The 12,334-nt window shown below is 32.3% G+C and overlaps 1 protein-coding gene across 7 annotated transcripts in view; it reads right to left on the reverse strand.

Moving 5' to 3' along the window:
- Window positions 1-12,334, reverse strand: part of MTA1-like (metastasis associated 1-like) — a 182,772-nt gene that overhangs the window by 78,708 nt on the left and 91,730 nt on the right. For 5 of the 7 annotated variants that reach the window (XM_068376979.1, XM_068376978.1, XM_068376977.1 and 2 more), the window contains exons 4-11: window positions 10,870-11,102; window positions 9,473-9,590; window positions 8,555-8,757; window positions 6,611-6,799; window positions 5,264-5,397; window positions 3,774-3,886; window positions 2,564-2,692; window positions 1,291-1,341 (exon numbers count right to left, since the gene is read on the reverse strand). In XM_068376979.1, the coding sequence (XP_068233080.1) occupies window positions 1,291-1,341; window positions 2,564-2,692; window positions 3,774-3,886; window positions 5,264-5,397; window positions 6,611-6,799; window positions 8,555-8,757; window positions 9,473-9,590; window positions 10,870-11,102 (1,170 nt within the window). The remainder of the gene's footprint in view (window positions 1-1,290; window positions 1,342-2,563; window positions 2,693-3,773; window positions 3,887-5,263; window positions 5,398-6,610; window positions 6,800-8,554; window positions 8,758-9,472; window positions 9,591-10,869; window positions 11,103-12,334) is intronic. The other 2 variants (XM_068376980.1, XM_068376984.1) reach the window with 1 other exon arrangement.

The following is a 12,334-nucleotide window of genomic DNA, read 5'->3' on the forward strand; positions in this document are numbered from 1 at the left end:
GAAAAAAGCGAGGAATGATCTCGCACTGATGTTTATTGTCCTAAGACATGTGGAATAATGAGGTGGATAGTTACTACATAATGAGGTATCAAAGGTCATAGAACAAGAACAATCATTGTCAGCTTTCTGCTTTTACTGCTTAAAAGACATGTCACTTGGACTGTAAATGAGAGCCCTACTGTATATAATTGACGGGTTTGGTATGTACAAACATAAGCTTAATGCTAAAATGTACCATACTGTTTTTATATAATTCTCACTATAATGAAACCCTTTTCATATCCTGAATAGCAAATAGTTTTTATAATTCACCTTTACAATGAACTTTTATATCATGGCTCTTTCTCGAATGGTATCAGCTTCGTGCAGGAGCTTATAAAATCAATCATACTACCAAAATTTATCATTGTATGACTCTTGCACTTTTAATCAATACCCTCATTTCCTGCAGTATAGGCACACCTTGTGAGAGCCAATATTTTTTTACTCAAGAAATCTGATTATTTTAACTTCGACTGATTTGGATACCTTCAGTTCAGGAAAAATTTCAATTTTCCTAAATACATATTATAACTTTTTAAGGTGTAAATGACTAAATGCAGATTTGCTCTTAACACAATACCAGTTTATATTTTTCTTGGAATTTAAGCCTACTGCCTCCAACTTCTGCTAACCATTTTAAAAATTCCACTACGTATTGTACTCACGCTTCATACAGTAATAAATTAACTTTGTAATTTATTCAGGAAAATCCTGTAACAACTTCATAAGAGTACACAGAAATATTATGAAAAACCACTTACCACTGCTTCTAGAAGCAACTTAATAAAACTTCAAGCTTCTATAGTCTATAAATCAAGTGTATCATGGTTTTATTTACCAAACCAAAAAAAAAAAAAGAAGAAAAAATAACAATCATCATAAAAAACAAAAATTAAGGACAGACAGTGATAAGTAAATAAAATCTGGTCTAAAATACAGTTCATCAACTTGATATTGTCTCCAAAACTAACAACTTCAACAAAGTTAAGGTATAAACTCATGAAAGGTTACACTGTTACAACATGTATTTTTCAAGAAATAACATACCCCTCAGACACTAAGAGAAAAACATAAGAAAGCAATTGTGGTACTTTTGTTAACTGTTCGCAAGTATGAAACTTTGAAAATATTCAAGGAACAAGAAAAAACTTACAATTCTGGGTTTAATAATAAAATAATTTTAGCCATAATAACTAGCCACCATCTTAGGTCACAATCATGCACAGAGTAACACCCATTGTTGCTCACCTTCCCCAAATATATCAGCACTTTTTCTGCCACTTTCACTGTCAATATCAGCTATGGTGGTTGGAGAGAGGAACCGGTTAGGGAGTCAAAATAAAGAAGAAAGTTGCATTCCCACAGAAAAGACCCACAGATAATAAATAATGTAATTTAAGCAAAACTCAACCTGGTTAAAAAAAAACATTTTCAGATATTTAAGAACCACATAGGGACTTGAATTAGAAAAGGTACATGTCATTATTAAATGTATATACAGACTAACACTAAAATGAAAATGTTTTTCATAACCTTACTGACACTTGTTTAAGACTGTCTATTAATTTATTGAGAAAATATATATTTATATATGTATATGTATACATAACTGCACTCACTGCTGAAACCTAAGACACTGATTTAATTAAACATTTCATTAAAAACTTCAAAATTAAAACAGCTAAGAGAATACAGTATTAGTTTAATATTACAACTAAATTCAATTTATAAAATATATAAACAACCAACCTAGTTTTACATGGCATTTGCCACAGGTAATTTAACTATGTGACATAAAGTAATACTAAGTCATCTTTAAAGATTAAAAAGAAAATTACATTAGTGACCCCAAACATAAAAACAATAGAACTGGTTTACAGTTTTATTAGAATGCTATCTACTACAGGTAAAATGAATAAATGGGTGAATATTTATAAACAGGCTTTCTCAAAAGACCTATTTCACTGTACATGTTCTGCACCTATCTACATAAAAAGGCATTGCATCAACATAACATACACACTGCTTATCAAAGGAGGAAATCTGGTTAAAGGCAAAAGTGTGCACATTCTAATTATCAAAGGGGTTTTGGTTAAAGGCAATATTGTGCTATGTTCAACTACGTAACTACAAACTTTCCAGTCTTAAGATCCCAATCAAAATAAAACTACACCTGTAAACCAGTATATATTTTACCCCTTTATTATCATATAAGGCATCATTTATAATAAAAACAACAATGGGATCTTAACCTGTTATCACATGTGGCAAATGGACGTTTAAATACTTGCAACATGATTTTCAAAATGCCTTACTTTATGACCAAGAGCAATAAATAGTTAGTTTTATTAAATGACAGAACATGTTGTTAGTATAGTTCATAACACCAAGTAAGTAGAGCGCAAGCAACTCATTTAACAAAAAAAAAAAAAATAAATAAATAAATAAATATTACTTGTAAGCAGCTTGGTAAAATATACTGCTTTAATACGGTATATCAAAAACACAACAGTGCACTGACCTTCTTCTCTACCAATACGTGACGGAAGTTTTAATCCTCCGAATTTTTTCCAATACTGCCAACAACTATTACAAAGACGGCACTGTAGATGTGATGGACCCCAGGCATACCACTGACTGCTACTGGTTGCTGTAATATAAAATAACTAAGTGAATTAAAACTTTTCAACATATAAATTTCTAGACAATGAATCTAACTCAGGAAAACATTGATGGTACCTCTAATATTTGGGAAATTTGAAAGCAAAGATCAATATTGTACTACACATTAATAATAGCCTAAAGGGTCCTATCTTCAATGAGGAAGCTAAAGATTACCATCCTGGGAGAGAACATCAAAGGGAAACAAACTAAAAGGAAGGGAGAAGAAAGCAATAAAAAGTTTAATACTGTTGCTAGTGTATTACAAAACATACAGAGTGCTCAAGAGCAAGGTATTTCATGCAGACAAGTGCCTCCTAAGACTTCACAGTCCATCTCACGTAATACCTTGAAAAATGTGTAAAAACAACAAGTAAGTTGTCAATTATTTAATCTTATCTTGGACAGACTGGAAGTGGTACTATTCATATTGAATGCTGGACTGATCCAAAATATGACTATCCTAAGTGAAGATCATGGTACCTACTAGTAAAACTTTTCAAATCCAATTTCCATTAGCTAAATCTGTTTTCACTACCACTTAAGGTAAATATTACTTAATTTAATGTTATACATATTAACTCTAATATTTGTATTGGCTGATTTCTTCAATGACACTTTTTTTTTTTAAATACTAATTGAGATGTTCTAGCCTGCTTCGACAACCAGTGTCTGGCTGTTGCAATCAGTTACGAGTTGTAGCCCATGTTTCATTCAATCTTTCTACCAATATCATAAAATGTTCAAAAATGCCAAAAGAGTTACCTTTGTAGGGCTAACAGAATTAGTTTGGCCATTTGTGTACGGTCTATCCATAACAAACTTAAAAATTTGACAAACAAACAATCTTTAGTGATTCCTAGTATTAACTAGCTTCAATTCAAACCACAGACGTTAGTTTTGAAGACATATGCTTTTAAAGTGTCTTATGCCTAAACCGGTTATTTCTCAAAAGCTATTTTTTTTCTTCAACATGAGCATACATTCAAGTAACTTAACAATATACAGCTGTAAATGCTTTTTTAATCATTCTAAAATGGATTGTAAAAAAAGTATATGGATTTACTTACTATGACAAGACTCGCAAGCTTTGCCAGACAAGGAGACATCAACCGTTGTCCCATTACCATTAACCATAGAGGGTGTTTTACCATTTGACAGTGCTGCAGGATTCGGTTTGTTACTGAAAATTTAAATAAAATTCAATTAATTTCAGAGAAAATTTCCATTAGACTTCATAATGTACCTATGAAAATACATATTAGTTTCAAAATAAATGTGCGTCCTATTACTGAATAGGTCCTATCAAACACAAAGATCTGCTCTATAATTTCCGTTTGACAAGTCTGATGGAAATTCTTACAAAACCTCTAAAACTAACTCAAAAGGAAATCTAACCACAGGAAAAAGAATATCAAGACCCAACTATCATATCCTTACAAATACATATCCCCCCGCCCCTTTGTGCAGTGGTAAAAGTACAAAAGCCGTAACATAAGTGACCAGTGTTCGATTTCCAAACTAAACAAGAAGGGAAAAATGGCCTCTGTTGCCCTCAACAATGTTCTATGAATCTGACTGTTATTTAACCATTGCAGGTCACAGCTTGGGTGGAAAGAGAGTTGCCTTTACAAAATTTCAGGCACACTGAACTGTAACTGAGGGGTCAACTCATATGACCTCTGACTCACTAATTATGCACATCCATTAGAGGTGAAGAATAGTGGACTATTATAAGCTTACACAGTAGTCAATGTACATTGAATGACATACCTAGAAAATTAGAAATGTGCATATTTTTGTCTCCTGGCTTTGCATCCTGATGTATGTAGCCTAATTACAGTGGTGTGTATTTCTTTAATCTACTCGGTATACAGTGAAATTAGACTAAATTTCTTATGTTTAAAATGTTTACACAGTATATCATATTCACATATCCATATTGTAAATGTAAGTTATTGCAAGCTCTACTCTAACTTTTTACACCCCTTTAATTATTTAAACGTATTTTATATACAACACTTCCTTATACAAAAAATATCTTTCATTTCCTAAAGAACTTCTCTATAAAACATTGATTTAAAAGAAAACATGCTAAACAAGACTTCAAGTGCTCACCCTCAGAGATAACTCTGTTTTTAATTTTACTGTATTATAAATTAACTAAAAATAAAACACATTTTGAAAGTGCTTATGTTTTCAAATTTAGCTAAGCCTTTCCAAAGATTTACCCAGCCTTTATAGCCTTGCGGAGGCTAGTTTTCCACCGCAAATATTCTTCTATACCGGACTAATTTCGCAGAATATTCTGTGACAAACCTAAAGGGCATAATAAACTGTATTTGTTCTTGAATAAATGCAGATTAGTAAATTGTGAAAATTTCACAATGAAAACTGATAACAATGGAAAGGCTAAATTACATAAGTAAAAATCAAGAAAATATTAGGGTACTATGTATGTCTGCATTACTGAAACAAAACTACTCTAATTAACTATGGTTACACTTCTTTGAAATACACAAATTACAAATTGAAGATGGACTAAAAGAACAATACTTACTAATTAGGAATGTACACTTGCTTAAGTTTAGACTCTGCTTCAACTGCTTTCACCCTCTTTTGCTGTACATATCTGTCTGTTGTTTTCCACATATAGTAGTACTCAATTATATTTTTCAATGTCTTCCAGGGCAACTGTAAATCATACAAACATAAATCAGTATTTCTGACTACTTTCAAGCATCAGCATAATGTAACAAAGGTCATAACGAGTTTTAAAATTTCCAAAGTGTGAAAATTAGTTTCAAATATCTAAATAAAAAAAATCTAATTGCTTATACTAACAGTAACTATCATCATTATTATTATCATTATTATTATTATTATTATTATTAATATTTATTGTTACAGGTTAAGGTATACCCATATTTCAAAAAGCACGATTGTTATAAGCCTACGGCCTCCAACAGGGAAAAATAGCCCAGTGAGGAAAGGAAACAAGGAAATAAACTACTAAGTCATAAACATCAAAATAAAATAACTTGAGAACAGTAACAACATTAAATTAGGTCTTTCATATATAAACTATAAACTTAAATAAAACGAGAGGAATAGAAATAAGATAGAAAAGCAAGCCCAAGTGTACCCTCCAGCAAGAGAACTCTAATCTCAGACAGTGGAAGGCCATGGTACAGAGATATGGCACTACCCAAGACTAGAGAATAATGGTTTGATTTAGGAGTGTCCTCCTAGAAGAGCTGCTTAACATGCCTAATAAGAATATGATAACAAAGAAGTCAGGGAAGGGTGCAAGATAAGAATAACCTACACTACATCAAAGCTGTAAGTTATAATAATAATAATAATAATAATAACAAAAGTGTAACAGCAAAAAGAAGTCTTGAGGAAAATCACCAAAAACCTTAAGTTAACTTCAAGAATAGACCATGAAAGGTCTTAAGATAAAGCCACTCAGGTAACAACAGATAAGCATCAGCTACTTTCATTCCAGCATACCCTATTTGTTGTATTCTACCATGACTACTTTTTGTCTCAGACATCTTTACTGTGGGGCTGATATGGTGTACAAGTTTCCTTTCTTTTAAAAAATTTTTAAGTTTAAATTCTAGTTTAAAAAAATGTTTTCTTATAGAGCTTTGAGAGACAAAACCCTGATAAAATCATACAAAAATACTTTGGTTATAAAGTCTCATGTCCGATGTAAGAATGAGAATGTCAATTATCTGTGGAATTACCTATGTATGGAAACTACTTCCAACACGGTAGTTTTCCTTATTTTCTAGAGGAACTTGAACACAAACTATAGCTTTGCATACTTGGGAGTAATGGGATTGTTCAGCAAAAACCATTTAGAGAAAAGAAGAGATCAAGACGAAAGAATACTCACGAAATCTTGTCTGATGTCATTGAAATCTTTGCCATATTTTTCCAAGGCTTCTTCAAAGAGATTAGCTTCTGATGCAGACCACTCTTCCATCTCATCTCGACACAGTACAGGTCCTGATGCTGGGATTAGTGAGCATAATGCATCACTGATTTTATAATTATGCTTGTGTAACGTATCCATTGCATGAAACTGCAAAAAACAAAAAGAAAATGTCATCAAAGTTTTATAATAATGCTTGTATAACGTATCCATTGTATGAAACTGCAAATATCAGAAGAATAACTCATCAAACTTTGTATGAAATCTTTCAAGACTCCATTCAAATGTTTATTCATACTATACTTAGAAACTGAAAAACATATTTTCTAATTGAAAAAAAACAATTGCATTTTCAATTTTATAAACAATCTTATCTACAATGGAATTTAAAAATTTCCTATCCCATAGGTTTATCATTCCTCCGATCTGATAAAATTTTAGTAACAGGAAATCATTTCCTGAATTGTAACTCTCAGCTAGGACTATGGTTAGTCACATCATCTACCACTGGTGAAGATACTAACATAAGTGAAATAATAACAGCCCTCTAAGACTGGCCATGTAGTAATTACACTTCTATATCTTTTATTCCTCCCTTTTTACCCCTTGTACTAATTCTGCTTTCTATGCAGCTGATGTGAAAGGAGTGATGTCGTTTGTGGCACTTCAAGACAATCTTGTGCAGGTATGTTTAAAGGCCGCTCATGAATGGCAGAAGCAAGGGACAGTGACATTGCCCTAACAAGCAGGACAATGCCCTAGAGACTAACCATATATACAGTACATATAATCAGCGCTCAAGCCTCTCTTCACACAAGCTAGGACCAGGGAAGGTCAAGGCAATGGCTGCTGATGACTCAGCAGAAAGATCTGTAGACTCTCCCAAAACCCCCAAACTTAGTTCACAAGGATGGTAAGGTTGCAGACACTAAAGGCACTAAGGAGTCTGAGCAGGACTCTCACCCCAGTCTGGCAAACATCAGGCAAACATTTCAGAGACAAAAATTTGTTATTTCTTTAATATTGGCCAATTTTTATCATTCAAACATGAAAAAATAGGGAAATTTTATAGTCAACCTACCTTTGAGAAAAACACAAAAACTTACTTATGCAAAATAGTGACACTTAAAAGTAATAGATAAATGTATTATGTATAAAAAAGATTACATACTAAGAGAACGCCACCAGCATACCTATTTTCGTATAATATTCTTTTTCGTGGTTTTTAAATGAAGTAAATTAACTGAGAAACAAAAAGGGAGATGGTTCGAAGGAACCCCAAAATAATGTAACATTTAACGGGGCTCAGTTGTGCTCTTGAAAGGCTCTTAAAAGGTTTTAAGCAGTTTTTTTCAGTTTCCTATATTTTTACGTTGAGCAAAGTTTCATAAGAATAATATTAAGGAATAAATTACTCTGTTGAATTAGTTTATAAGAGTAATAAGAAGGTTGCTAAGACAAATTTAGTTTGGAATTTAAGAAGGTAAATGTCTAAACAGAACACTAGAGGAAAAGAATTTTGTTTGAATGTAGTCCATAGACACCCAGCCCACAAACAAGACATTTCCTTTAACCACACCTCTGAAATAAAACAGAATTCCTTTGAATACAAATTCTGCAGTTTATTTTGAAAATTCTTTGGTACTAACCAAACAGCAAACACCCCCAAATTAAGTATATTGCAAACTTACAGTGTAAGTTTTACATAATTAATCATATATAAAATTACTGTATTTAATGTAATACAAATCATATTCACTACCATCAACATTGAAAGGAACACAGGCCTTCACCTTGATCAATTTATATATATAAAAAAAGTAAACCATTCATTTTTAAACCAACTAAATAATACTGTATGCATGATAACTTAACCGGAATAGTACAACTGATTTCTCTACATACCAAAGTAACATCTCTAGAAGCTGCTGCAGCACTCATGTGTAAAGAAGGCTGTTTTACCGACGAGGAACAATCCAGCGCTCTTGCAAATGTTCCTACAGATCGGCACATAACAAGAAACTGGTCAATTTGTCTATTCGAAAGACCATGCGAAGGAGTCCACACTAAACTTTCTAATTCTTCCATATTTCTGCCATCAGTCTCACCTATTGATAGAAAATAAGCAAAAGTCAGTATCAAGTTATGTAATACAAAGCCTGAATATTATTTTACAAATGGTCTTGAATAATTATATCATACTTCTAAATAAAAAACAATATTCTTGTAATAAGAAAAATAATACTAAAAACAACTATTTAGCAAAGCATTAGTTATATTCTCTGAATATAGAAATCTATTTCTTGTGACAAAAAAATCAAGAACCCCTCAACTCATTACTGTATATCAAAGATGCTTACTCACTCTTACTTTTTCTGGAACTTTGTTTAATCAAGTCAATACTTATGAAACAAATAATAAAGCAATTCTAAACCATTCTTTTATGATAGAAGATCAAAATTTGCAGTACAGTAATCTTTATTGATCTATATCTTTGGACCTGCAGAGCCAAACAGAAATAAACCGTCAAGTATGAATAAGTAGGCTGTCAAGAGAGAAGCGAGTTACCAACATGCGATGAATAAGAAATTGTTATATTTACTTTTTCAAGGCATGAATTCAAGATAAAAACCCATTATCATATGATACCAAAGCAGAGAATAAGGTCTGATATAATGATTTAAGTGAATACTTGCCTAAAATTTATTGTGCTTTTTTCTTTATTGAATAACTAGACTATGCTAACATATACAGTACTATGTGGAAGATAACAACAAAAGTTAATATGACGTTCGCTTATTAGATTTAAACATCCATACATACCCTCTTTCATCAAAGACGTTATATCTGCTTGATATCTCGATCCAACTCGGATTTCTCCTTTGTCGGCGAGGAGGGTTTTCTGTTGGGGGTCATATACTAGGGAGTAAAAAAAACTGTCCTGAAAAGAAAAAAGAAAATTTTATTAATATTTCACAAAATACTACCTAACACCTCACAACAGTGACCAGTTTAAATCATTTCAAACTTAACAAATTAAAGAATAAAGTAAACATAAAGGTACTAGGTTTGTCACATGCCTTCGTTTAGTGAGAACATGTTTGAGTTCTACATTCCATCAAGAAATTTTATGAAATGAAATGTCCAAGAAACTATCATATTTACCAGTAAAACATCCAACAAACTATCCTATTTATCAGAAGAAAATTCATTCAAGAAACTCATATTTATCAGAAAAAAACATTTAAAAAATTATCATACTGTACTGATTAAAAAATTCTTTCCCAAAAAAGGTAAAGAGAGGATCACCAAAGTCCACCTTGATGTTATGCCAATATGGCTGGTTTGGGACAGACTTTGGAGTAAAACTTCATATAAATCAGATTAAATCTTGAATTTGTTGGGCAAAAATTATCATATTTTTGCTAAGTTAATATGATGAGCACAGTAATCTTTGCAAGTTAAATTTATAATGAATGTCCTTTCCTCTGCCCTATCTTGTGGACTTCCTTAATTTTCTTTGGTCGAGGTTTTCGTCTATGACCGTGCCATGACAAATTTTTACTGTTTTCCATAATCAAAAGTTTATTTGCTCAACTTTTCTTATAATCTGCCAAAAACAATCTTAAGAATTGGGGACTTTTAAAACCTAACGAGATAGATTACACAATTTCTGAAAATCAGTAGCTATGATTTAGCACAAACTTCTTGTCACTTTAGTGCCATTCAAGATGGAGAGAACAGAATTCAGATGTATGAAAGATGAGTTAACAATATCTGGATTAGGTAGAGAGCTTATCAAATAAAATACTGTGTACTGTGATGTACGAGTTTCGTAACCTATCATTAAAACACATGTAACACCCATGTTTGTAAAAAACACCCGACACTGGCACTGGGAAAGGAAATATGTTTCAAAAGCAAAAAAGGAAGTGATGTATAGATTTCAAAGATAACATGTTTGGGCATACCACGATAAAAATGAATAGACGCAATTAGTTTATACTGTAGTACTGGGAGATTTAGAAGCGAGAAAATATCAACAAGTGGACCTGATGATCATGGGGAAAAAAGAGAAACATTTGAAACAAATGGAAATTTAAGCCAAAGGGAACTTCATTGGGTAAAATTGAGAGAACTCACAAGACATTTAAACCATAAGGGGAAAATTAAGATTAAAAAGTTTCAAAATGTGCTAGCCACACCAGAGAAATACTCACTTCTTTATTAAGGTAGCCGAGTAGTAACTCTGTTTCATTTAATAAAGTTACTGTACATTTGCCCCTGATATGGGTGGCAGGAAGAGTCTCAATTTGACGGGATAAAAAAAGCTCACGGTGGCGCAGCTGATGTCTGTCTCCTGAGGTCAAGACTTCACCTCCTGGAGTGGTCACCACAGGTGAAGCCCCCAAGTCTCCGGATTCGCTTTCGCTTTCATCTTCATCTAAGGCACCTGAAACAAAATTAAATGTTGTTATTTATAATAGTTCCCTGGCATGGTGTTTACACATTTCTTGATCTACTTACTGAAGTCACACCTTTAAAAAATTAAACTTTGTACTGTACAATATATTTTGCTTAATTAATAGACTCAATTTCATTCTCCCTTAATTCAGTGAACAAACCCCAACTTGTTATATCAGTCTTCTGTTAGGTATAATATATGCCGTTGTTGTCAATTTCCTGTTTGGTAAAATATATCGTTGCAAATCTTGTTTAGCAAAATATGGCATTGCTGTAAATCTTCTGTTTGGTAAAATATGTCATTGCTGTCAGTCTTCTGTTTGACAAAAGATATCATTGTTGTAAATCTTGTTTAGCAAAATATATCATTGCTGCAAATCTTGTTTGGTAAAATGTCACCGTTGCCAGTCTTCTGTTTGGTAAAATGTCATTGATGTATATCTGGTTTGGCAAAACATATCATTGTCAACAGTCTTCCGATTGGTAAAATATGCCATTGTTGTAAATCTTGTTTGGTAAAATATGTCATTGTTTAGCAAGATACGTCATTGTTGTAAATCTTATGTTAGGCAAAGTTTGTCAGTATAGTAAATCTTGTTTGACAAAATATGTCATTGTTGTAAATCAATCTTCTGTTTGGTAAAATATGTCACTGTTGTCAGTTTAATGGTTGGTAAAATATGTCACTGTTGTAAATCTTATTTGGCAAAATATGCTATCGCTGTAAATCTTCTGTTAGGTAAAATATGTCACTCTTGTCAGTCTTGTTTGGTAAAATGACCTTGCTGTAAATCTTGTTTGGTAAAAATTGCTGTCGTAAATCTTGTTTGATAAAATGTTACTGTTGTCAGTCTTTTATTTGGTAAAATGTCACTGTTGTCAATATTCTATTTGGTAAAATATGTCATTGTTGTCAGTCTTCTGACTGTTGCCAGTATTCTGTTTGTAAAATATGTCATTGTTGTCAGTCTTCTGACTGTTGCCAGTATTGTTTGTAAAATAAGTCATTGTTGTCAGTCTTCTGACTGTTGCCAGTATTCTGTTTGTAAAATATGTCATTGTTCTTAGTCTTCTGTTTAGTAAAATACACCAGTGTTGTCAGTCTTTTGTTTGGTAAAATGTGTCATTATGTCAGTCTCCTGTTTGGTAAAATATCATCATAGTCAAGGCTTCTGTTTGATAAAATGTCATTGTTGTCAATCTGCTGTTTGGTAAAATGTC

The sequence above is a fragment of the Palaemon carinicauda genome, chromosome 7, assembly GCF_036898095.1.
Source record: "Palaemon carinicauda isolate YSFRI2023 chromosome 7, ASM3689809v2, whole genome shotgun sequence".
Taxonomy (NCBI): Eukaryota; Metazoa; Arthropoda; class Malacostraca; order Decapoda; family Palaemonidae; genus Palaemon; species Palaemon carinicauda.